The sequence below is a fragment of the Oncorhynchus kisutch genome, linkage group LG14, assembly GCF_002021735.2.
Source record: "Oncorhynchus kisutch isolate 150728-3 linkage group LG14, Okis_V2, whole genome shotgun sequence".
NCBI lineage: Eukaryota > Metazoa > Chordata > Actinopteri > Salmoniformes > Salmonidae > Oncorhynchus > Oncorhynchus kisutch.
In genome coordinates, this window is record NC_034187.2 from 70,902,185 (window position 1) to 70,929,340 (window position 27,156).

At 40.0% G+C, this 27,156-nt stretch overlaps 4 protein-coding genes across 6 annotated transcripts in view; 3 read left to right on the forward strand and 1 right to left on the reverse strand.

Moving 5' to 3' along the window:
- The window catches only part of LOC109903406 (protein tyrosine phosphatase type IVA 3), a 61,665-nt gene extending 55,020 nt beyond the window's left edge, over positions 1-6,645 (reverse strand). For 2 of the 3 annotated variants that reach the window (XM_020500081.2, XM_020500085.2), the window contains exon 1: positions 6,403-6,633. The gene's annotated coding sequence lies outside the window, so the exon portion shown is untranslated. Of the gene's footprint in view, positions 1-6,402 lie in introns of all 3 variants that reach the window. The other variant, XM_020500086.2, reaches the window with a different exon arrangement.
- A 5,154-nt stretch (positions 6,646-11,799) lies between these two features.
- On the forward strand, positions 11,800-12,670 carry LOC116353478 (forkhead box protein H1-like). The gene is made up of 3 exons (XM_031789259.1): positions 11,800-11,973; positions 12,085-12,180; positions 12,293-12,670. The coding sequence occupies exons 1-3, from the start codon at positions 11,800-11,802 to the stop codon at positions 12,668-12,670; spliced, it is 648 nt and encodes a 215-aa protein (XP_031645119.1).
- Positions 12,671-18,669: 5,999 nt separating this feature from the next.
- LOC116353479 (forkhead box protein H1-like) lies at positions 18,670-19,540 on the forward strand. Its single transcript, XM_031789260.1, has 3 exons — positions 18,670-18,843; positions 18,955-19,050; positions 19,163-19,540. The coding sequence occupies exons 1-3, from the start codon at positions 18,670-18,672 to the stop codon at positions 19,538-19,540; spliced, it is 648 nt and encodes a 215-aa protein (XP_031645120.1).
- Positions 19,541-25,286: 5,746 nt separating this feature from the next.
- LOC116353480 (forkhead box protein H1) lies at positions 25,287-26,751 on the forward strand. Its single transcript, XM_031789261.1, has 3 exons — positions 25,287-25,460; positions 25,572-25,667; positions 26,374-26,751. Exons 1-3 carry the CDS (start codon positions 25,287-25,289, stop codon positions 26,749-26,751), a joined length of 648 nt encoding a protein of 215 aa, XP_031645121.1.
- Positions 26,752-27,156: the final 405 nt, after the last annotated feature.

The following is a 27,156-nucleotide window of genomic DNA, read 5'->3' on the forward strand; positions in this document are numbered from 1 at the left end:
GAGACAGAGAGACGGGGAGAGAGAGACAGGGAGAGACAGAAGAGGACAGGAGAGACAGGAGAGAGAGAGGAGAGAGACAGGAGGGAGAGAGGAAGGGAGGAAGGAGACAGAGGGAGAGCAGAGACGAAGGACAGTGAGAGGAGACAGAGAGACAGGGGGAGAGAGGAGACAGGAGAGAGAAGAGACGAGGGGGAGAGAGAAGAAGAGACAGGGAGAGAGGAGAGAGAAGAGGGGGGGTGGGACAGGGGAGAGCAGAGAGAGAAGAGACAGCGGGGAGAGAGGAGAGAGAGAGAGGAAGAGACAGGGGGAGATGGAGAGAGAGAAGAGACAGGGGAGGAGAGAGAGAAGAGACAGGGGGGAGAGAGAGAAGAAGAGACAGGGGGAGAGAGAGAGAAGAGACAGGGGGAGAGAGAGAGAGAGAAGAGACAGGGAGAGAGAGAGAGAGAAGAGACAGGGGAGGAGAGAGAGAGAGAAGAGACAGGAGAGAGAGAGAGAGAAGAGACAGGGGAGGAGAGAGAGAGAGAAGAGACAGGGGAGAGAGAGAGAAGAGACAGGGGGAGAGAGAGAGAAGGAGACAGGGGGAGAGAGAGAGAGAAGAGACAGGGGGAGAGAGAGAGAAGAAGAGACAGGGGAGAGAGAGAGAGAAGAGAAGGGGAGAGAGAGAGAGAGAGACAGGGGAGAGAGAGAGAGAAGAGACAGGGGGAGAGAGAGAGAAGAGACAAGGGAGAGAGAGAGAAGAGACAGGGAGGAGAGAGAAGAAGAGGACAGGGGAGAGAGAGAGAGAGAGAAGAGACAAGGGGAGAGAGAGAGAAGAGACAGGGGGAGAGAGAGAGAAGAGAGAGGAGAAGAGACAAGGGGGAGAGAGAGAGAAGAGACAGGGGAGAGAGGGAGAAGAGAGAGGGAAGAGACAGGGGGGAGAGAGAGAGAGGAAGAGACAGGGGAGAGAGAGAGAAGAGACAGGGGGAGAGAGAGAGAGAAGAGACAGGGGGAGAGAGAGAGAGAAGAGACAGGGGGGAGAGAGAGAGGAGAAGAGACAGGGGAGAGAGAGAGAGAGAAGAGACCGGGGGAGAGAGAGAGAGAAGAGACCCGGGGGGAGAGAGAGAGAGAAGAGACAGGGGGGAGAGAGAGAAGAGAAGAGACAGGGGGAGAGAGAGAGAGAAGAGACAGGGGGAGAGAGAGAGAGAAGAGACAGGGGGAGAGAGAGAGAGAAGAGACAGGGGGAGAGAGGAGAGAGAGGGAAGAGACAGGGGGAGAGAGAGAGAGGGAAGAGACAGGGGGGAGAGAGAGAGAGAGAAGAGACAGGGGGGAGAGAGAGAGAGAGAGAAGAGACAGGGGGAGAGAGAGAGAGAGAAGAGACAGGGGGAGAGAGAGAGAGAAGAGACAGGGGGAGAGAGAGAGAAGAGACAGGGGGAGAGAGAGAGAAGAGACAGGGGAGAGAGAGAGAAGAGACAGGGGGAGAGAGAGAGAAGAGACAAGGGGAGAGAGGAGAGAGAGACAAAGGAAAGAGAGGGGAGGGGGTTGTCCAGACTGTTTTCACACTCTTGCATTGACCACCATGTGACAGAAAGAGAAAGAAAACATTGAGGTGAACATAACAGTATGCTAGTGGAAGGGAGTAGAGTAGCAGGTGACCCAACTGTGGTGTGTGACTACTATGTATTCCTAGTTGCATGGGTGGAATGTTACATATTTCTATGTATAAAAACCAGCCAAAATCTGGTGTTTATATGTCAAATGGTTTTGTTATATATATATATATATTGATCTTCTGTGATGTATATAAAGTGTAATATTGGGATGCAAACTCAAAATTTAATACATTTCAACTCTATATCTGACATGGTACAGGTGTCTTCTCTTTTTAAGCTCATAACCATGTGTGTGAGGTGTATACTTTTGTTTTAAAGTAGATTTGTTTAAGACTACCAAGAAACACTCTGTGTGACCCTGATTTAGCCCACTGCAGTAGAAGGTTAATCACTTAATAAATCCTAATCCAAATTATTAACAGTAAAAACTAAGTAATTGGTGGGTTTAAATGTACTTGTTACTTCTGTGACCTTTCATTATCTTCCCTCCTCATGAACTTAAACTTACAGATAGTTTCTGCAAAACTAAATCTAAATATTGTAATTAGTTGGCACTGGCAGGGGTCTTTGCGTCAACATTTTTGTGTTTTGATGAATTTCTAATACCTTTTAAGACTTTTTCTGCTAGATGTTTTATAAAGACCCCTTTTCCATCTGTTAAACCAGAAATCAAAGCCTATGCTTATTCCTTTATATGATGGGAAATGGTTTAAATAATTAAATGTAATTCATAATTTTTTTTTTAAATAGTCTGCTTTCATTTGAACTTCACATTAGTGCTCATGGGGCTTTTACATGGAAATGGCCCTTTACACAGCATGACGTCAGACATTAGAATGTGGTTAAACCAGAGAAAACATGAACAGCCTAAATGTCCTGGAGCTGTGTTGTGTACATGTGTTGTGTACATTCTGAAACCATAGCGTTGTCAAAAAACGTACAGTACCAAGTCCATTCCACTACCCCATCCTGTTACCACCTACCTACCTAGAAAAGCCTGCTCTGTTTCTCATATTACTCAATGTGACTTGGTTGAGCTTGCCTCGCTTAATGGACCAATAGAATAGTCCCAAAACCCTGCTCATCTTCCATTCCAGACAGACTAGATCAAACGCTCAACATATTTGAAAGATTTCAAATAGTATTTGATTTTGAACCAAGGTCTGAATCTGATACATTGGATAACAGCAATCTGGCCAATTTGAATGAATGCTGGTGAGATGACAGCAGGGAGGTCGAACCCCACCGTGGGACGTTTCACTATGGCAACTTCTTGTCATCTTCATCCAATCTTTTCAACTTCCACATCCTTTCCAGCAAGCATAGAGTTGTCCCAATAATATGTCCTTTCTCCTGAAGTGTGCACTCGTTCACTAATTCCCACAAACCTAAAAGCATTAGATTGGTGGAGGCATGGGCTGGTGGGAGTTTCTACTATTTTTCTTATATCAGTCATTTCCAATCAGTGAAGGGAAGTGAATAAGTGCACACTTTGGGAGGAAGGAGAGACATGGACTCCGTAGTGTAAAACAGTCTCACAAACATGCAGCCAACCCAATGGTGGTGCACAAGGGGTTAACCCAGCCACCCATCCTCTGCATGTAACATTATATAAACAAAATGTTCTCATATTTTACTAAATGAATACGCTGAAATGTCCTATAAAAATTAAGAACATTTTATAAATGGGGCCCAAAAACTGGCTTCACCTAACGAGAGCCTAGCTTCACCATCATCATCGTCGTCACCACCATACCAGCCTGCTTTATACATAGCCCTAAAGGAGGTCCTCCCTAGTGTCCTGTTATGCCTGGTTATACACACAGAGAGTACCACTAACACCGCTGGGGACAAACTGTTTTTATTAGAATCAGTGGCGCTAGGCTGGGGTTGGAGAAAGTACCATGTTTTACCCACTAGATGCCCTTTCATCTATTTTGCTGGTTTCTTGTGTTTATTTAATGGATTACAACATTGTCTTTGAAACTTTGGGTGGAAAACAAATAGCTTTTGCTCATCGTGAAAATAAATGTTGGGGTCAACCACACAGGTCAAGCCAGTCCTCCATGAAAGGAATTCAGTTCGCAAATTGATGGACGTCATGACTCATGATGCCTAAGTCAATAAATTACATTCAATGGGAAAAGATATGCTGCAACGGGTAAACTGGTGAGAGACTCAGAGACAGAGACGCAGGCAGGCAAATTATTAGAACATTACTGGCATTTACAATTAATTAAACAGGTGGATTTTGATGGGTATTTTTTTTTATGATTATGCGAATTAGATTTCCATGCATACATCAATTCATACCATTACAAAACACTATATATTGTATGTTTGGGACTTTTACCATTGAATACTATAACATTGAAATCATTAGAACTGCTGTAGCCCAATGGTTTAGTTGTTCACCAGAAATGGGCCAACTAATCCAGAACTTTTTTGAAGGGAATAAACCACACACACAGGGGACGTTTCCTGGACACAGATTTAGCCTAAGAGAAGGGCAAACTGAATTGCTTTCATGGAGGACTGCCTTAAATTGTGAGGTTGACCACACAATTTGTCATCATGAGCAAAACCTATTGGTTTTCTACCCAAAGTTGCAAAGAAAATGTTGTGATCTATATAATAAACACAAAAGACAACATCGATAAAAGGGTGTGGCAGGTACAGCAGCATCTAGTGGGCACATTCGGTTAATTTCAAACTCATTTACTATGGTAAATAATAAATAATGCAAGTGACTTCAATGGCTAATTTCTCTGAATGACGAGGGGGGGGGTGAACGACCAGATTCACAGGGAATACATGACATAGTATGAAGAAGCAATACTCCAAGCCACAGCTACATACTACTTGTCAAACATAGAGAACTGATACGATATACTAGTTGTTTGGGTTGGATTAGCATGGAGGTCTGTGGGTGGCTTTTGATCAGTTTATTGAATTCCCCATGTCTTACTTAATGATAGGAAGAAGTTTGGTCCGAATTAGATGTTAGGTGCTAATTTGGGTGCAATCAACTAGCTTAATCTCCCCGATCAAATTATATTTCTACAAAATAATGTTTCAGGAACACTAATCTTATCTGTTTCTGACTAACAAATCAATTCCAACACAATCTGACAGTCGAAATCCTCCTGTGCTTTGAGGTGGAACGACCCACTGATTTTGTGGAAGTCGCTGTTTATTTTCTGAAAGACGAGATGTAGAGCAGCAACTTCACAACTGGGCTAAATACGGGTTTGTGTTCATTAGGGCAGGGTTTCCCAAACTCGGTCCTGGGGCCTCCCGCACAGTTTGTTTTTTGCCCTAGCACTACACAGCTGATTCAAATAGCCAACTCATCATCAAGTTCGAGGACCGATTTTGGGAAACCCTCCATTAGGGCACAAGAGAAAACAAAAACAAGTGTTTCCCATTGTAAAGTTGAAGGTAGTATCTCCCTGTTTCACATTATTTTATACCATTATGTGTCTACTGAATACGACCCCGTCCTAAACGGAGCAGCAGGCATCTGGCCAAGACCAGACCTCAAAAACAACCACAACTAGACGTCTGGAAGCATCTCAAACGTCATTTAGACTGAGTGGAGAAAACCACTGCTCCTGTCTCTGGCATGGGGACAGGGGGTCATGTGGACCTTTTCGAAAAAGAGGGGTGGGGAGGGGGCAGTGCAGGGGGCAAGGAGCTGATGAATTCTCAGTGGCTCTACAGGTAGGACCAAAGCACTTAGTATAGGTTCCTTGTGAGTTCCCTCTCGTGGTGGATGTGTAGAAGAGCTTTGTGGCCAAGCAATTCTCACTGGAATCCCAAAGAAATGCAGCAATGTGTAAATGTAGAGATCACATTTCAATATAAAAGTGTAAACCATTTAAGAGCACATACAAACAGCCCAACTCTTGATTCACCGGAATTTGTATTGGAGGACAAATTGCACCACATACTCCTCTAACGCAGTGGTAACGAAAATTCTATTGGCTATTTATTAGGGTCCAAGTTACAACATACACCCCCATCGATGGGGTATTGAAAATGGGTATATTTGAGCACCTCTATCTCAGGAATGTTTTGGCATTCAGGTCCAAAAAGTACATTTGTGACCACTTCTACTATGGGGCAAGCATGTAGGCCTACGGAAGGTTTCGTTCAAGTCAAAAGGGATGCAGTCAGAAAGTGATTGAAATCATATGGAATGACCTTATTTACTATCGACGTTAGTTTCATGGTTGAAGAATAAAATAACCTGCAAGAACTGCCCTACTTCTGCCTTCAATGATTGCAACAATGCTGCAAATGTCCATCGCCCACTATACATTTGGACATAATGTAGTCTACATGGTGGTTACAAAGTAGCAAGACATTACACGATCCTTCCACTCAAATGTTACATTGTATCGCATTGTTGCTACTTCGACAAAAAAGAGATAACAGAACAAGAGACGTGGAATCTGTCTGCATCGGCCGCATTCGATTAGTCGTGATTGAGAACTCTATACAATCTCAAGTTCAGTCGCCATCTAATCAATCGCTATCATTTCAAACTGGCTTGCCACTAATTTAACAGGCTATAGCTAATGTTGCCAAGCTACCCTGAACAAGAAGCAGGAAGACACCCAGCACTGTCGCAGGCAGAACGCATGCATTGCATAGCGATCTCAGCGCATGGCTGTTGGAAATTGTCATAACGTTATATTTCGAGCTATGTGCAGCAGTCTGGCCGGCAATAGACTATTTGTGAATAGAGTAGTGTCTAAACAAGTTATTAGCCTACTGGTGTAGGTTTGTGATAAGTAGTTTTACTCACCAGTCGTTTCCTTGCTGATACTACCGGTAGGTCCAAGGTGGAGTATTGGGTTCATGTGCACTGACGTTCATCCCACTAGCTACGTGCGTCAGTCAAGATTCTGAATGCATGATTTCGGGACAAATGGGAAAAGCATGAAGTCGTTATAGCGGGAATTCGAATCGCCGGCTGGACTGGGCTACACAAACTCTATGCTGTGGGCCACCAGATGGGCTCCCGAGTGGCGCATCGGTCTAAGGCACTGCATCTCAGTGCTAGAGGCGTCACTACAGACCCTGGTTAGATTCCAGGCTGTATCACAACCGGCGTGATTAGCAGTCCCATAGGGTGGCGCACAATTGGCCCAGCATAGCTAGGGTTTGGCTGGGGTAGGCCTTCATTGTAAATAAGAATGAGTTCTTAACTGACTTGCTTAGTTAAAAAAAATATATATATATATATATATACTTGCTTAGTTAAATAAATATTTAAAAAATGTAAAATGCACAGGACTTGGAGATGACAATGGATATTTCTCTGAAGCCCTATTATAGCCTACTAATGTGATGAGTTCAAGCCGGTTCAAGCCCATGTAGGCCTAGCCCATTTAATATTACCTAGAGCTTTCCAAAAACACAATCTTCATAGTCGTGAAAAAATGAATAAAAAAACAATGTAAATTATTTATAGACTGGACATCACTGCAGGGTTAACCTAAAGTAGCACGCTCTATTGAAACTGCATTGGCAGCCCTGGCCTATCAATCAGCCTACAAAATATCTCAGTGTAGTCCTAGAATTGAGGTTACTTTTCGCTGAACAGTAGTTCATTTCCTGTCCAACATTACCATCTAGTGAAGAATTGTTGAATCACATTCAATCGAATGTTAGGATGGAGAACGCTATACAAAGCAGGATTGCCGAAACTATACACAGGCAAGAAAAAAACCATTTAGAAAACAGTCCCGTTTATCTGCTTTTCAATTATAGGCTAAAACTGTGAGTGGCAAGGCAGCACTTCACAGCATTCCGAATGTTATAGTCCTGTGAATGTCTAATACATATTTAGTGGATGCAAATGCCACAGAATTCCTTGTTATACAGAACGTATTAGCTGGGACAATGGAAGAGATGAGAGAGGTGAACATAATTTCAATGAGGACAGGCCCTTTGTATATAACGAAATTTAAATACCAAAAAAAAAGGTTGTGGAAAATAGCTGACCAACCAACTTAAATCATCCATCATCCATCATCCATACAAAACATAATGACTACAACAAGGCATGAGGTGATGAATCAAACGTTTTTAAATCTGCCCTTTCCTTGATATTGCAGCCATTAAAACTTAGGTCTTACATTGAACTTCGTTTTTGTATAGATACCCAAATGATCATATAATTAGATTAGGACCATCCTACTTTTATTGCGAATTAGATTTGAACAAAGAACGAATCTGATTTCTATGTCTACGAAATATAGCATCAACCTGTAATAAAAAACACCAGCTGGCTACAAATGTCCAAGTTATTCTTAGATGTTTTCTTTAAATGAGAGGTTCCAACTGTATCAACAGACATTTATAAACGCATACATTGACATTGTCTAGGTCATAGATTAACAATGTATACAAAAATGTTACCAATTTAATCAGGGATGGGAGCATATGAATGCGTAAAAGTAGCTATAAAAAGTTGTTATAAACTTTAATGAGGCAAAAACGACTTAAAAGTGCATAATGTGAAGTGAAAAACGTATTTTTCTCCATGTAAAATGGTGATCATCATAAGCATATGTAGGCACAGGTTACTACTACAAGTACAGGTGTGCATTCCAGGTTAACTAGGCCTATAGGACCTTTTCATACCAGGATAAGGTGGTAAACAGCGGGGCGGGGCCCTGAGGAAATGTCCCTCAGACTTAACTTGGTTTTTAATGAAAACAATGCTATTTGTGTTTCATTGATTCATTATATGGTTATTTTAAAACAATAATGGTCGAAATTATCAATGCAAGATCTATCCCTGAAGTTCAGGACATCTTCGTAAGCACGTCTTATAATTCACATGTCATTTGATAAAACAGTCAGTGCAGTCCACGTTGTTTTGTAATCATTGAGTAGGCTTTCAAGATTGTTGGCTCAAATAGACTATTTATTTTCTTTCATTCTACTCAAATAACTGTATTAGACTGTAATAGATAAGCCTTACATGAGATAAACGACGCTGTTTTTTAAAACCTTCCTTCTACATATAGCCAGTAGTCTAAATCGTTTGAAAATAATATACATTTGAAGTTAATTTAATATGTAATTTATGTTTTGTAATCCTATAAGGAATAAATTGTAAACGTACCTACGTATCCAGTCTACTAAATATTTATCGAAGGGATTATCTAATGTGGCTAGACTACTACTTTCTACAAAACTGGAGCCTGAAGGCCCTATCTATAGTCCAAATAGTCTCCCCCATTTAGGTCTAGCAGTTCCATTGTCCAGGGGCAAAAGGCTTACTGATGAGGCTACCTTTACCATTCACATGCAGCAAATCGTTTATCACAGGGCCATAACATTGGAACGTTTGCAAATCACAGTTTTGACCTAGCCCTAACCCATCCACAGATTATTTAAATTTTTGTTCACAGTTTGTTTGTCTTTAGGGACAGGGGTCTAAACCAGGGGTACTCAACTCTTCTCCCAGGAGGTCAGGAGCCTGCTGGTTTTCTGTTCTACCTGATAATATTGATTTATTTTTCTTAAATGTAACCTTTATTTCATCTAGGCAAGTCAGTTAAGAACAAATTCCTATTTACAATGACAGTGTCCTACATTGTCCTACAGTGTCCTGCCCGTATTTACAATGACAGTGTCCTACCTGTCCTACAGTGTCCTACCTTTCCTAACATCAACATACAGTACCAGTCAAAGGTTTGGACACATCTACTCATTCAAGGTTTTCTTTGTTTTTACTATTTTCTACATTGTAGAATAGTGAAGACATCAAAACTATGAAATAACACATATGGAATCATGCAGTAACCAAAAAAGTGTTCTCTCAACCAGCTTCATGAGGTAGTCACCTGGAATGCATAGTCCCACTAAGCGCAAACCAGATGGGATGGCGTATCACTGCAGAATGCTGTGGTAGTCGTGCTGGTTAAGTGTGCCTTGAATTCTGAATATATCATTGATAGTGTCACAAGCAAAGCACCCCCACACCATCACACATCCTCCTCCATGCTTCATGGTGGGAACCATACACGCAGAGGTCATCTGTTCTCCTACTCTGCGTCTCACAAAGACACGGCACTTGGAACCAAAAATTGTGAATTTGGACTCATCAGACCAAAGGACAGATTTCCGCATTTATTTGGCCTGCAATTTCTGAGGCTGGTGACTAATGAACTTGTCCTCTGCAGCAGAGGTAACTCTGGGTCTTCCTTTCCTGTGGTGGTCCTCATGAGAGCCAGTTTCATCATAGAGCTTGATAGTTTTTGCGACTGCACTTGAAGAAACGTTCAAGGTTCTTGACATTTTCCGCATTGACTGAACTTCATGTCTTAAAGTAGTGACTGTCGTTTCTCTTTACTTATTTGAACTGCTCTTGCATTAATATGGACTTGGTCTTTCACCAAATATGGCTATCTTCTGTATACTACCCCTATGTTGTCACAACACAAATTATTGGCTCAAACGCATTAATAAGGAAATCAATTAATTCCACAAATTAACTTTTAACAAAACACACCTGTTATTTGAAACCCATTCCAGGTGACTACCTCATGAAGCTGGTTGAGAATCTCAAATATAAAATCGATTTGATTTGTTGAACACTTTTTGGTTACTACATGATTCCATGTGTTATTTCATAGTTTGATATATTCACTATTATTCTACAATGTAAAAATGAGTAGGTGTGTCCAATCGTTTGACTGGTACATTACCAGTCAAACGTTTGGACACACCTACTCCCTGCATCTCAGTTGGATTTATAAAACAGGGTGATTTATGGAGCCCAACTTGGCAATGTGGTTGTACATTCCTCTAACCAATGTTAACACTCAGAATCACTTAACACTGAGAACTACAGGACAGTGGAGTCTATATAGTGAGACAGTTTGTGAATCAGAGTTGTTCAGCAAAGGAGAGGGCTATCCTGCGTTTACATTTACATCATGTTACTAAACATATGTAGCTAAATATACTGTATATTTAAACATAATATCATTACTTAGGCCTTTTTTTATTTTTTTTTTACCTTTATTTAACCAGGCAAGTCAGTTAAGAACACATTCTTATTTTCAATGACGGCCTGGGAACAGTGGGTTAACTGCCTGTTCAGGGGCAGAACGACAGATTTGTACCATGTCAGCTCGGGGGTTTGAACTCACAACCTTCTGGTTACTAGTCCAGTGCTCTAACCACTAGGCTACCCTGCCGCCCCGGCATACTACTATTGTATATGTCAAATATATATTAAACACCCATGCATATATTTAATATGTCCTAATATTAAAGGCCTCAGTGTTCAATGTCTGGCTAATAGTAGTCTTTCTCTTTCCCCATCACATTGTCTTCAAGGTTAGAAGGGGGACATGGTGGTGAGTGCTGTGACTGTGGATGTTGGAGTGTACATATTACTCTAAGAAGAATGGATTTTATAGATTTGATTTATTTAGATAGTTTTCTGAGTGTGACTGACCAATAAATTGCTTGGTTATGTATTTTAAAAGCCCAATAAAATCACACAGGAATGTTACAGAATCAATACACAATAGACACATAGCCAGGGCTGGTAGAGTATAGTTATATGTCAAAGAAGGTTAAAGTCTTAGTGGAAGATGTATTAAGGTACTGCTACATGGGCCACTTTCAAAGAATCTGTTATCAAAGGAAATAGTCATATGCCTTCACCACCAGTTAGCTACAACTACACAGACAAAATAATTGCATTCATGAGTTTCATTGACAAATGTCAATACGTTTAAAAAAGGTCAGCCAAAGTAAAAATCTGATTCAAATGATTACCGACGTATAATGGGGAACAATAAAGGATACAAAACGCATGAACTAGTACTGGACAATATCAACATTTTGAGTAAACAGGCTGCACGTTTGTCATATAACTGATTACTTAATAATAACGAAAATTATAGTCGTACCATGGTAAAATAAAAATAAGAAAATCCTAAAGAGAAGGACAAACTGTACATGTCCCCCCTCAGCTCCCCGCCCCGCTGTTTAACACCTTCTCTCAGTATGAAAAGGTCCTATAGGCCTAGTTAATGTAGATTTTTTGTCCTATTGTTCTAGCAGGACATATATCCAGAGGTCAGCCCAGGTTAACAGTTACACTGAGCAAGGTCCTGATATTAGTGCTCTGTGTGACACTTGGTATGAGAAGAACTCTACAACGAAAAAGATGCAGAACGTAACAGAGAACATCATGGGAACTCTCCTACCTCCACAGGCTCCGTCCAACGTTGTTCAGCGAAGTAAGAACCAACGTTATGGCAAGAAGAAGAGCACAACCTATCTGGGACTGATTGCTTATGTCATTCAGGACTCTCCAGACAAGATGCTCACATTTACTCAGGTAAAACCAATATATTTGATCACCCAGGGTGTAATTTCAATTGTGTTCTGAAAAGGAATTACTGGTCCTTAATTAATGACGAGTGCTAATATGGAGTGTTATCATTTGTAGTTGATGGACAAGTTGGGAGCTTTCCTCTCAGGAGACAGAAAAGGCATCGAGAACAACATCAGGGTCTGCTTATCATCCAACGATTGTTTTGTCAAGGTATGTCCACAATAATTATATCAACTGTATCAGATCGTACTTATTGTATCTTTCATTCAACCACCCTGAGATCAACAGACATTCATTTGTTGATCGTGTTTATCTATTTCAGGTTCCAGTCAGTCCATATATGCCACACTCAAAAAAGAACTTCTGGAAATTCGACGAGAGTCAAATAACAGCGAAGATGGCAAGACGCCACTTCAAGGGCATACTGGACTTGTTCCCCGAGTTGTCCACCAAAGTGCGAATGGAGGCAGAACAGATATCAGAGCGCTCTGCCGCGGTCTTCTCACCAAAACCAACCCTCGCCAGGCCTCAAATGCAGAACAATAATGAGGTGAACTTTAGCAGTCCTTTCTCCATCGAATCCATCTTGAAATACTCCAGACCCAACGCTGCTCCTCGTTTTGCCGACCCACCGCGTAACTGTTATTTGAAGTACCCTGTGCCCAGGTACGCTTGTGATGCTCACCATTTTGGATTGTAACTAACTTTTTTTCTTCATTTATTGTCATCGTGCACTGTTAACTTTTGTGTATTTTTTCAATAAAGTCTACTTGGAAAATAAAATTATGCAATCCAATTATTTTAATTGATATGATAACTGGGTAAATTAAAAAGCGCCCTGCTGGGCACAGACATCAGTTCGACCTCTATATTTGATTTACATTTGTTTGCGTTGTTGAATTCAATGTGAAATCAGCAAAACATTTCACAATGTCATTGGATTTAGGTTAAAAGTTTATTGAAAAAAATACGAAATGTCATTGCATTGATGACTTTTCTCAAATCCAGTTTTTTTACACGTTAATTCAACGTCATCACATAGATTTTTGGGGTCGAAATGACGTGGAAACAACGTTGATTCAACCAGTTTTGGAACAGTGGGGCAGTACTGTATCCTCATGTTTCTTCCAGACACTAATCAAGAGATATCCATGGCTAAATAGACAATATTTATTCTATACACACTTTCTATCGAACATCTAATGGCCTATGTTCGTTTTGAACTTGTATTTGAAGTTGCATAGACCTATTTAAATGATTATAAACTGGGTGTTTCAAGCACTGAATGCTGATTGGCTGACAGCCGTGGTACATCAGACCTATACCATGGGTATGACAAAATATTTATTTTTACTGCTATAATTACGTTGATAACCAGCGTATACTAGCAATAAGGCACCTATGAGGTTTGTGGTATAAAGTATGGCCAATATACCACGGCTAAGGGCTGTATCCAGGCACTCCACGTTGCGTCCTGCGTTATAACAGCCCTTAGCCGTGGTATGTATTTTGGCCATATATCACACATCCTCGTGCCTTATTGCTTAATTATGCCCTCGAAGCCAGTGTTTGGAGGATATTTTGGCCAATATTTGCCAAACCGTGCCAATATACCCTCCAACATCGGCTTCGAGGGCATTAGCACTTTTATACCACGGGTTACCAACATATTCAAATAATTGACATATTTTCGTTAAAAACTTTATTTTTATTAATTTATTCATACTATTTCATCCTTCCACAATGTATAGTCCCGACACAAATCTAGGGTTGCTAACCAAGCCGGCTGGTTGTTCATTCTATAGGTTCGGTTGCTAGAGACGTGACGCAGTCGTTCAGTTTCTGTATCTATGGATGCGACCCAGTCGTTTGTTCTAAATGTACCATTGCCATACTTGCTGGCAACGTTCTTATGCCTTACTTGCTAGCTAACCAACTACGGCTAATTTACAGTCAAAAACAAAGTAGCCGCATTTGCTTCAGCTGTTTCCAAGGGACATTAATTTGGAACATATACTGCAAAGGTTTCAAACTCATTCCACAGAGACCCTGGGAGTTTCGCTTCACCCTTGTACATGATTTCGGGACAAATGGGAAAAGCATGAAGTCGTTATAGCGGGAATTCGAATCGCCGGCTGGACTGGGCTACACAAACTCTATGCTGTGGGCCACCAGATGGGCTCCCGAGTGGCGCATCGGTCTAAGGCACTGCATCTCAGTGCTAGAGGCGTCACTACAGACCCTGGTTAGATTCCAGGCTGTATCACAACCGGCGTGATTAGGAGTCCCATAGGGTGGCGCACAATTGGCCCAGCATAGCTAGGGTTTGGCTGGGGTAGGCCTTCATTGTAAATAAGAATTAGTTCTTAACTGGCTTGCTTAGTTTAAAAAATATATATATATACTTGCTTAGTTAAATAAATATTTAAAAAATGTAAAATGCACAGGACTTGGAGATGACAATGGATATTTCTCTGAAGCCCTATTATAGCCTACTAATGTGATGAGTTCAAGACGGTCCAAGCCCATGTAGGCCTAGCCCATTTAATATTACCTAGAGCTTTCCAAAAACACAATCTTCATAGTCGTGAAAAAATGAATAAAAAAACAATGTAAATTATTTACAGACTGGACATCACTGCAGGGTTAACCTAAAGTAGCACGCTGTATTGAAACTGCATTGGCAGTTAGATTAGGACCATCCTACTTTTATTGCGAATTAGATTTGAACAAAGAACGAATCTGATTTCTATGTCTACGAAATATAGCATCAACCTGTATAAAAAACACCAGCTGGCTACAAATGTCCAAGTTATTCTTAGATGTTTTCTTTAAATGAGAGGTTCCAAATGTATCAACAGACATTTATAAACGCATACATTGACATTGTCTAGGTTATAGATTAACAATGTATACAAAAATGTTACCAATTTAATCAGGGATGGGAGCATATGAATGCGTAAAAGTAGCTATAAAAAGTTGTTATAAACTTTAATGAGGCAAAAACGAATTAAAAGTGCACAATGTGAAGTGAAAAACGTTTTTTTCTCCATGTAAAATGGTGATCATCATAAGCATATGTAGGCACAGGTTACTACTACACGTACAGGTGTGCATTCCAGGTTAACCAGGCCTATAGGACCTTTTCATACCAGGATAAGGTGGTAAACAGCGGGGCGGGGCCCTGAGGAAATGTCCCTCAGACTTAACTTGGTTTTTAATGAAAACAATGCTATTTGTGTTTCATTGATTCATTATATGATTATTTTAAAACAATAATGGTCGAAATAATCAATGCAAGATCTATCCCTGAAGTTCAGGACATCTTCGTAAGCACGTCTTATAATTCACATGTCATTTGATAAAACAGTCAGTGCAGTCCACGTTGTTTTGTAATCATCGAGTAGGCTTTCAATATTGTTGGCTCAAATAGACTATTTATTTTCTTTCATTGTACTCAAATAACTGTATAAGACTGTAATAGATAAGCCTTACATGAGATAAACGACGCTGTTTTTTAAAACCTTCCTTCTACATATAGCCAGTAGTCTAAATCGTTTGAAAATAATATACATTTGAAGTTAATTTAATATGTATTTATGTTTTGTAATCCTATACGGAATAAATTGTAAACGTACTTACCAGTCTACTAAATATTTATCGAAGGGATTATCTAATGTGGCTAGACTACTACTTTCTACAAAACTGGAGCCTGAAGGCCCTATCTATAGTCCAAATAGTCTCCCCCATTTAGGTCTAGCAGTTCCATTGTCCAGGGGCAAAAGGCTTACTGATGAGGCTACCTTTACCATTCACATGCAGCAAATCGTTTATCACAGGGCCATAACATTGGAACGTTTGCAAATCACAGTTTTGACCTAGCCCTAACCCATCCACAGATTATTTAAATTTTTGTTCACAGTTTGTTTGTCTTTAGGGACAGGGGTCTAAACCAGGGGTACTCAACTCTTCTCCCAGGAGGTCAGGAGCCTGCTGGTTTTCTGTTCTACCTGATAATATTGATTTATTTTTCTTAAATGTAACCTTTATTTCATCTAGGCAAGTCAGTTAAGAACAAATTCCTATTTACAATGACAGTGTCCTACATTGTCCTACAGTGTCCTGCCCGTATTTACAATGACAGTGTCCTACCTGTCCTACAGTGTCCTACCTTTCCTAACATCAACATACAGTACCAGTCAAAGGTTTGGACACATCTACTCATTCAAGGTTTTCTTTGTTTTTACTATTTTCTACATTGTAGAATAGTGAAGACATCAAAACTATGAAATAACACATATGGAATCATGCAGTAACCAAAAAAGTGTTCTCTCAACCAGCTTCATGAGGTAGTCACCTGGAATGCATAGTCCCACTAAGCGCAAACCAGATGGGATGGCGTATCACTGCAGAATGCTGTGGTAGTCGTGCTGGTTAAGTGTGCCTTGAATTCTGAATATATCATTGATAGTGTCACAAGCAAAGCACCCCCACACCATCACACATCCTCCTCCATGCTTCATGGTGGGAACCATACACGCAGAGGTCATCTGTTCTCCTACTCTGCGTCTCACAAAGACACGGCACTTGGAACCAAAAATTGTGAATTTGGACTCATCAGACCAAAGGACAGATTTCCGCATTTATTTGGCCTGCAATTTCTGAGGCTGGTGACTAATGAACTTGTCCTCTGCAGCAGAGGTAACTCTGGGTCTTCCTTTCCTGTGGTGGTCCTCATGAGAGCCAGTTTCATCATAGAGCTTGATAGTTTTTGCGACTGCACTTGAAGAAACGTTCAAGGTTCTTGACATTTTCCGCATTGACTGAACTTCATGTCTTAAAGTAGTGACTGTCGTTTCTCTTTACTTATTTGAACTGCTCTTGCATTAATATGGACTTGGTCTTTCACCAAATATGGCTATCTTCTGTATACTACCCCTATGTTGTCACAACACAAATTATTGGCTCAAACGCATTAATAAGGAAATCAATTAATTCCACAAATTAACTTTTAACAAAACACACCTGTTATTTGAAACCCATTCCAGGTGACTACCTCATGAAGCTGGTTGAGAATCTCAAATATAAAATCGATTTGATTTGTTGAACACTTTTTGGTTACTACATGATTCCATGTGTTATTTCATAGTTTGATATATTCACTATTATTCTACAATGTAAAAATGAGTAGGTGTGTCCAATCGTTTGACTGGTACATTACCAGTCAAACGTTTGGACACACCTACTCCCTGCATCTCAGTTGGATTTATAAAACAGGGTGATTTATGGAGCCCAACTTGGCAATGTGGTTGTACATTCCTCTAACCAATGTTAACACTCAGAATCACTTAACACTGAGAACTACAGGACAGTGGAGTCTATATAGTGAGACAGTTTGTGAATCAGAGTTGTTCAGCAAAGGAGAGGGCTATCCTGCGTTTACATTTACATCATGTTACTAAACATATGTAGCTAAATATACTGTATATTTAAACATAATATCATTACTTAGGCCTTTTTTTATTTTTTTTTTACCTTTATTTAACCAGGCAAGTCAGTTAAGAACACATTCTTATTTTCAATGACGGCCTGGGAACAGTGGGTTAACTGCCTGTTCAGGGGCAGAACGACAGATTTGTACCATGTCAGCTCGGGGGTTTGAACTCACAACCTTCTGGTTACTAGTCCAGTGCTCTAACCACTAGGCTACCCTGCCGCCCCGGCATACTACTATTGTATATGTCAAATATATATTAAACACCCATGCATATATTTAATATGTCCTAATATTAAAGGCCTCAGTGTTCAATGTCTGGCTAATAGTAGTCTTTCTCTTTCCCCATCACATTGTCTTCAAGGTTAGAAGGGGGACATGGTGGTGAGTGCTGTGACTGTGGATGTTGGAGTGTACATATTACTCTAAGAAGAATGGATTTTATAGATTTGATTTATTTAGATAGTTTTCTGAGTGTGACTGACCAATAAATTGCTTGGTTATGTATTTTAAAAGCCCAATAAAATCACACAGGAATGTTACAGAATCAATACACAATAGACACATAGCCAGGGCTGGTAGAGTATAGTTATATGTCAAAGAAGGTTAAAGTCTTAGTGGAAGATGTATTAAGGTACTGCTACATGGGCCACTTTCAAAGAATCTGTTATCAAAGGAAATAGTCATATGCCTTCACCACCAGTTAGCTACAACTACACAGACAAAATAATTGCATTCATGAGTTTCATTGACAAATGTCAATACGTTTAAAAAAGGTCAGCCAAAGTAAAAATCTGATTCAAATGATTACCGACGTATAATGGGGAACAATAAAGGATACAAAACGCATGAACTAGTACTGGACAATATCAACATTTTGAGTAAACAGGCTGCACGTTTGTCATATAACTGATTACTTAATAATAACGAAAATTATAGTCGTACCATGGTAAAATAAAAATAAGAAAATCCTAAAGAGAAGGACAAACTGTACATGTCCCCCCTCAGCTCCCCGCCCCGCTGTTTAACACCTTCTCTCAGTATGAAAAGGTCCTATAGGCCTAGTTAATGTAGATTTTTTGTCCTATTGTTCTAGCAGGACATATATCCAGAGGTCAGCCCAGGTTAACAGTTACACTGAGCAAGGTCCTGATATTAGTGCTCTGTGTGACACTTGGTATGAGAAGAACTCTACAACGAAAAAGATGCAGAACGTAACAGAGAACATCATGGGAACTCTCCTACCTCCACAGGCTCCGTCCAACGTTGTTCAGCGAAGTAAGAACCAACGTTATGGCAAGAAGAAGAGCACAACCTATCTGGGACTGATTGCTTATGTCATTCAGGACTCTCCAGACAAGATGCTCACATTTACTCAGGTAAAACCAATATATTTGATCACCCAGGGTGTAATTTCAATTGTGTTCTGAAAAGGAATTACTGGTCCTTAATTAATGACGAGTGCTAATATGGAGTGTTATCATTTGTAGTTGATGGACAAGTTGGGAGCTTTCCTCTCAGGAGACAGAAAAGGCATCGAGAACAACATCAGGGTCTGCTTATCATCCAACGATTGTTTTGTCAAGGTATGTCCACAATAATTATATCAACTGTATCAGATCGTACTTATTGTATCTTTCATTCAACCACCCTGAGATCAACAGACATTCATTTGTTGATCGTGTTTATCTATTTCAGGTTCCAGTCAGTCCATATATGCCACACTCAAAAAAGAACTTCTGGAAATTCGACGAGAGTCAAATAACAGCGAAGATGGCAAGACGCCACTTCAAGGGCATACTGGACTTGTTCCCCGAGTTGTCCACCAAAGTGCGAATGGAGGCAGAACAGATATCAGAGCGCTCTGCCGCGGTCTTCTCACCAAAACCAACCCTCGCCAGGCCTCAAATGCAGAACAATAATGAGGTGAACTTTAGCAGTCCTTTCTCCATCGAATCCATCTTGAAATACTCCAGACCCAACGCTGCTCCTCGTTTTGCCGACCCACCGCGTAACTGTTATTTGAAGTACCCTGTGCCCAGGTACGCTTGTGATGCTCACCATTTTGGATTGTAACTAACTTTTTTTCTTCATTTATTGTCATCGTGCACTGTTAACTTTTGTGTATTTTTTCAATAAAGTCTACTTGGAAAATAAAATTATGCAATCCAATTATTTTAATTGATATGATAACTGGGTAAATTAAAAAGCGCCCTGCTGGGCACAGACATCAGTTCGACCTCTATATTTGATTTACATTTGTTTGCGTTGTTGAATTCAATGTGAAATCAGCAAAACATTTCACAATGTCATTGGATTTAGGTTAAAAGTTTATTGAAAAAAATACGAAATGTCATTGCATTGATGACTTTTCTCAAATCCAGTTTTTTTACACGTTAATTCAACGTCATCACATAGATTTTTGGGGTCGAAATGACGTGGAAACAACGTTGATTCAACCAGTTTTGGAACAGTGGGGCAGTACTGTATCCTCATGTTTCTTCCAGACACTAATCAAGAGATATCCATGGCTAAATAGACAATATTTATTCTATACACACTTTCTATCGAACATCTAATGGCCTATGTTCGTTTTGAACTTGTATTTGAAGTTGCATAGACCTATTTAAATGATTATAAACTGGGTGTTTCAAGCACTGAATGCTGATTGGCTGACAGCCGTGGTACATCAGACCTATACCATGGGTATGACAAAATATTTATTTTTACTGCTATAATTACGTTGATAACCAGCGTATACTAGCAATAAGGCACCTATGAGGTTTGTGGTATAAAGTATGGCCAATATACCACGGCTAAGGGCTGTATCCAGGCACTCCACGTTGCGTCCTGCGTTATAACAGCCCTTAGCCGTGGTATGTATTTTGGCCATATATCACACATCCTCGTGCCTTATTGCTTAATTATGCCCTCGAAGCCAGTGTTTGGAGGATATTTTGGCCAATATTTGCCAAACCGTGCCAATATACCCTCCAACATCGGCTTCGAGGGCATTAGCACTTTTATACCACGGGTTACCAACATATTCAAATAATTGACATATTTTCGTTAAAAACTTTATTTTTATTAATTTATTCATACTATTTCATCCTTCCACAATGTATAGTCCCGACACAAATCTAGGGTTGCTAACCAAGCCGGCTGGTTGTTCATTCTATAGGTTCGGTTGCTAGAGACGTGACGCAGTCGTTCAGTTTCTGTATCTATGGATGCGACCCAGTCGTTTGTTCTAAATGTACCATTGCCATACTTGCTGGCAACGTTCTTATGCCTTACTTGCTAGCTAACCAACTACGGCTAATTTACAGTCAAAAACAAAGTAGCCGCATTTGCTTCAGCTGTTTCCAAGGGACATTAATTTGGAACATATACTGCAAAGGTTTCAAACTCATTCCACAGAGACCCTGGGAGTTTCGCTTCACCCTTGTACATGATTTCGGGACAAATGGGAAAAGCATGAAGTCGTTATAGCGGGAATTCGAATCGCCGGCTGGACTGGGCTACACAAACTCTATGCTGTGGGCCACCAGATGGGCTCCCGAGTGGCGCATCGGTCTAAGGCACTGCATCTCAGTGCTAGAGGCGTCACTACAGACCCTGGTTAGATTCCAGGCTGTATCACAACCGGCGTGATTAGGAGTCCCATAGGGTGGCGCACAATTGGCCCAGCATAGCTAGGGTTTGGCTGGGGTAGGCCTTCATTGTAAATAAGAATTAGTTCTTAACTGGCTTGCTTAGTTTAAAAAATATATATATATACTTGCTTAGTTAAATAAATATTTAAAAAATGTAAAATGCACAGGACTTGGAGATGACAATGGATATTTCTCTGAAGCCCTATTATAGCCTACTAATGTGATGAGTTCAAGACGGTCCAAGCCCATGTAGGCCTAGCCCATTTAATATTACCTAGAGCTTTCCAAAAACACAATCTTCATAGTCGTGAAAAAATGAATAAAAAAACAATGTAAATTATTTACAGACTGGACATCACTGCAGGGTTAACCTAAAGTAGCACGCTGTATTGAAACTGCATTGGCAGTTAGATTAGGACCATCCTACTTTTATTGCGAATTAGATTTGAACAAAGAACGAATCTGATTTCTATGTCTACGAAATATAGCATCAACCTGTATAAAAAACACCAGCTGGCTACAAATGTCCAAGTTATTCTTAGATGTTTTCTTTAAATGAGAGGTTCCAAATGTATCAACAGACATTTATAAACGCATACATTGACATTGTCTAGGTTATAGATTAACAATGTATACAAAAATGTTACCAATTTAATCAGGGATGGGAGCATATGAATGCGTAAAAGTAGCTATAAAAAGTTGTTATAAACTTTAATGAGGCAAAAACGAATTAAAAGTGCACAATGTGAAGTGAAAAACGTTTTTTTCTCCATGTAAAATGGTGATCATCATAAGCATATGTAGGCACAGGTTACTACTACACGTACAGGTGTGCATTCCAGGTTAACCAGGCCTATAGGACCTTTTCATACCAGGATAAGGTGGTAAACAGCGGGGCGGGGCCCTGAGGAAATGTCCCTCAGACTTAACTTGGTTTTTAATGAAAACAATGCTATTTGTGTTTCATTGATTCATTATATGATTATTTTAAAACAATAATGGTCGAAATAATCAATGCAAGATCTATCCCTGAAGTTCAGGACATCTTCGAAAGCACGTCTTATAATTCACATGTCATTTGATAAAACAGTCAGTGCAGTCCACGTTGTTTTGTAATCATCGAGTAGGCTTTCAATATTGTTGGCTCAAATAGACTATTTATTTTCTTTCATTGTACTCAAATAACTGTATAAGACTGTAATAGATAAGCCTTACATGAGATAAACGACGCTGTTTTTTAAAACCTTCCTTCTACATATAGCCAGTAGTCTAAATCGTTTGAAAATAATATACATTTGAAGTTAATTTAATATGTATTTATGTTTTGTAATCCTATACGGAATAAATTGTAAACGTACTTACCAGTCTACTAAATATTTATCGAAGGGATTATCTAATGTGGCTAGACTACTACTTTCTACAAAACTGGAGCCTGAAGGCCCTATCTATAGTCCAAATAGTCTCCCCCATTTAGGTCTAGCAGTTCCATTGTCCAGGGGCAAAAGGCTTACTGATGAGGCTACCTTTACCATTCACATGCAGCAAATCGTTTATCACAGGGCCATAACATTGGAACGTTTGCAAATCACAGTTTTGACCTAGCCCTGACCCATCCACAGATTATTTAAATTTTTGTTCACAGTTTGTTTGTCTTTAGGGACAGGGGTCTAAACCAGGGGTACTCAACTCTTCTCCCACGAGGTCAGGAGCCTGCTGGTTTTCTGTTCTACCTGATAATATTGATTTATTTTTCTTAAATGTAACCTTTATTTCATCTAGGCAAGTCAGTTAAGAACAAATTCCTATTTAAAAACAACAATGACAGTGTCCTACCTGTCCTACAGTGTCCTACCTTTCCTAACATCAACATACAGTACCAGTCAAAGGTTTGGACACACCTACTCATTCAAGGTTTTCTTTGTTTTTACTATTTTCTACATTGTAGAATAGTGAAGACATCAAAACTATGAAATAACACATATGGAATCATGCAGTAACCAAATAAGTGTTCTCTCAACCAGCTTCATGAGGTAGTCACCTGGAATGCATAGTCCCACTAAGCGCAAACCAGATGGGATGGCGTATCACTGCAGAATGCTGTGGTAGTCGTGCTGGTTAAGTGTGCCTTGAATTCTGAATATATCATTGATAGTGTCACAAGCGAAGCACCCCCACACCATCACACCTCCTCCTCCATGCTTCATGGTGGGAACCATACATGCAGAGGTCATCTGTTCTCCTACTCTGCGTCTCACAAAGACACGGCACTTGGAACCAAAAATTGTGAATTTGGACTCATCAGACCAAAGGACAGATTTCCGCATTTATTTGGCCTGCAATTTCTGAGGCTGGTGACTAATGAACTTGTCCTCTGCAGCAGAGGTAACTCTGGGTCTTCCTTTCCTGTGGTGGTCCTCATGAGAGCCAGTTTCATCATAGAGCTTGATAGTTTTTGCGACTGCACTTGAAGAAACGTTCAAGGTTCTTGACATTTTCCGCATTGACTGAACTTCATGTCTTAAAGTAGTGACTGTCGTTTCTCTTTACTTATTTGAACTGTTCTTGCAATAATATGGACTTGGTCTTTCACCAAATATGTCTATCTTCTGTATACTACCCCTATCTTGTCACAACACAAATGATTGGCTCAAACGCATTAATAAGGAAATAAATTAATTCCACAAATGAACTTTTAACAAAAAACACCTGTTGGAACCCATTCCAGGTGACTACCTCATGAAGCTGGTTGAGAATCTCAAATATAAAATCGATTTGATTTGTTGAACACTTTTTGGTTACTACATGATTCCATGTGTTATTTCATAGTTTGATATATTCACTATTATTCTACAATGTAAAAATGAGTAGGTGTGTCCAATCTTTTGACTGGTACATTACCAGTCAAACGTTTGGACACACCTACTCCCCGGCATCTCAGTTGGATTTATAAAACAGGGTGATTTATGGAGCCCAACTTGGCAATGTGGTCGTACATTCCTCTCCCAATGTTAACACTCAGAATCACTTAACACTGAGAACTACAGGACAGTGGAGTCTATATAGTGAGACAGTTTGTGAATCAGAGCTGTTCAGCAAAGGAGAGGGCTATCCTGGGTTTACATTTACATCATGTTACTAAACATATGTAGCTAAATATACTGTATATTTAAACATAATATCATTACTTAGGCCTACTACTATTGTATATGTCAAATATATATTAAACACCCATGCATATATTTAATATGTCCTATGATTAAAGGCCTCAGTGTTCAATGTCTGACTAATAGTAGTCTTTCTCTTTCCCCATCACATTGTCTTCAAGGTTAGAAGGGGGACATGGTGGTGAGTGCTGTGACTGTGGATGTTGGAGTGTACATATTACTCTAAGAAGAATGGATTTTATAGATTTGATTTATTTAGATAGTTTTCTGAGTGTGACTGACCAATAAATTGCTTGGTTATGTATTTTAAAAGCCCAATAAAATCACACAGGAATGTTACAGAATCAATACACAATAGACACATAGCCAGGGCTGGTAGAGTATAGTTATATGTCAAAGAAGGTTAAAGTCTTAGTGGAAGATGTATTAAGGTACTGCTACATGGGCCACTTTCAAAGAATCTGTTATCAAAGGAAATAGTCATATGCCTTCACCACCAGTTAGCTACAACTACACAGACAAAATAATTGCATTCATGAGTTTCATTGACAAATGTCAATACGTTTAAAAAAGGTCAGCCAAAGTAAAAATCTGATTCAAATGATTACCGACGTATAATGGGGAACAATAAAGGATACAAAACGCATGAACTAGTACTGGACAATATCAACATTTTGAGTAAACAGGCTGCACGCTTGTCATATAACTGATTACTTAATAATAACGAAAATTATAGTCGTACCATGGTAAAATAAAAATAAGAAAATCCTAAAGAGAAGGACAAACTGTACATGTCCCCCCTCAGCTCCCCGCCCCGCTGTTTAACACCTTCTCTCAGTATGAAAAGGTCCTATAGGCCTAGTTAATGTAGATTTTTTGTCCTATTGTTCTAGCAGGACATATATCCAGAGGTCAGCCCAGGTTAACAGTTACACTGAGCAAGGTCCTGATATTAGTGCTCTGTGTGACACTTGGTATGAGAAGAACTCTACAACGAAAAAGATGCAGAACGTAACAGAGAACATCATGGGAACTCTCCTACCTCCACAGGCTCCGTCCAACGTTGTTCAGCGAAGTAAGAACCAACGTTATGGCAAGAAGAAGAGCACAACCTATCTGGGACTGATTGCTTATGTCATTCAGGACTCTCCAGACAAGATGCTCACATTTACTCAGGTAAAACCAATATATTTGATCACCCAGGGTGTAATTTCAATTGTGTTCTGAAAAGGAATTACTGGTCCTTAATTAATGACGAGTGCTAATATGGAGTGTTATCATTTGTAGTTGATGGACAAGTTGGGAGCTTTCCTCTCAGGAGACAGAAAAGGCATCGAGAACAACATCAGGGTCTGCTTATCATCCAACGATTGTTTTGTCAAGGTATGTCCACAATAATTATATCAACTGTATCAGATGGCAACACCCATCCGTAGCACGCGCTCCAGCAGGTGTATCTCACTGATCATCCCTAAAGCCAACACCTCATTTGGCCGCCTTTCGTTCCAGTACTCTGCTGCCTGTGACTGGAACGAATTGCAAAAATCGCTGAAGTTGGAGACTTTTATCTCCCTCACCAACTTCAAACATCAGCTATCTGAGCAGCTAACCGATCGCTGCAGCTGTACATAGTCTATTGGTAAATAGCCCACCCTTTTCACCTACCTCATCCCCGTACTGTTTCTATTTATTTACTTTTCTGCTCTTCTGCACACCAATATCTCTACCTGTACATGACCATCTGATCTTTTATCACTCCAGTGTTAATCTGCAAAATTGTAATTATTTGCCTACCTCCTCATGCCTTTTGCACACATTGTATATAGACCCCCCCTTCGTTTTCTACTGTGTTATTGACTTGTTAATTGTTTACTCCATGTGTAACTCTTTGTTGTATGCTCACACTGCTATGCTTTATCTTGGCCAGGTCGCAGTTGCAAATGAGAACTTGTTCTCAACTAGCCTACCTGGTTAAATAAAGGTGAAATAAAAAATAAAATAAAAAAAAAGACCGTACTTATTGTATCTTTCATTCAACCACCCTGAGATCAACAGACATTCATTTGTTGATCGTGTTTATCTATTTCAGGTTCCAGTCAGTCCATATATGCCACACTCAAAAAAGAACTTCTGGAAATTCGACGAGAGTCAAATAACAGCGAAGATGGCAAGACGCCACTTCAAGGGCATACTGGACTTGTTCCCCGAGTTGTCCACCAAAGTGCGAATGGAGGCAGAACAGATATCAGAGCGCTCTGCCGCGGTCTTCTCACCAAAACCAACCCTCGCCAGGCCTCAAATGCAGAACAATAATGAGGTGAACTTTAGCAGTCCTTTCTCCATCGAATCCATCTTGAAATACTCCAGACCCAACGCTGCTCCTCGTTTTGCCGACCCACCGCGTAACTGTTATTTGAAGTACCCTGTGCCCAGGTACGCTTGTGATGCTCACCATTTTGGATTGTAACTAACTTTTTTTCTTCATTTATTGTCATCGTGCACTGTTAACTTTTGTGTATTTTTTCAATAAAGTCTACTTGGAAAATAAAATTATGCAATCCAATTATTTTAATTGATATGATAACTGGGTAAATTAAAAAGCGCCCTGCTGGGCACAGACATCAGTTCGACCTCTATATTTGATTTACATTTGTTTGCGTTGTTGAATTCAAGGTGAAATCAGCAAAACATTTCACAATGTCATTGGATTTAGGTTAAAAGTTTATTGAAAAAAATACGAAATGTCATTGCATTGATGACTTTTCTCAAATCCAGTTAGTTTTACACGTTAATTCAACGTCATCACATAGATTTTTGGGGTCGAAATGACGTGGAAACAACGTTGATTCAACCAGTTTTGGAACAGTGGGGC

Coding starts and splice junctions, on each gene's coding strand:
- LOC116353479 (XM_031789260.1), top strand. CDS start 18,670: ATGCAGAACGTAACAGAGAACATCATGGGAACTCTCCTACCTCCACAG. Junction 18,844..18,954: donor AGATGCTCACATTTACTCAG/GTAAAACCAATA, acceptor TATCATTTGTAG/TTGATGGACAAGTTGGGAGC. Junction 19,051..19,162: donor CCAACGATTGTTTTGTCAAG/GTATGTCCACAA, acceptor TATCTATTTCAG/GTTCCAGTCAGTCCATATAT.
- LOC116353478 (XM_031789259.1), top strand. CDS start 11,800: ATGCAGAACGTAACAGAGAACATCATGGGAACTCTCCTACCTCCACAG. Junction 11,974..12,084: donor AGATGCTCACATTTACTCAG/GTAAAACCAATA, acceptor TATCATTTGTAG/TTGATGGACAAGTTGGGAGC. Junction 12,181..12,292: donor CCAACGATTGTTTTGTCAAG/GTATGTCCACAA, acceptor TATCTATTTCAG/GTTCCAGTCAGTCCATATAT.
- LOC116353480 (XM_031789261.1), top strand. CDS start 25,287: ATGCAGAACGTAACAGAGAACATCATGGGAACTCTCCTACCTCCACAG. Junction 25,461..25,571: donor AGATGCTCACATTTACTCAG/GTAAAACCAATA, acceptor TATCATTTGTAG/TTGATGGACAAGTTGGGAGC. Junction 25,668..26,373: donor CCAACGATTGTTTTGTCAAG/GTATGTCCACAA, acceptor TATCTATTTCAG/GTTCCAGTCAGTCCATATAT.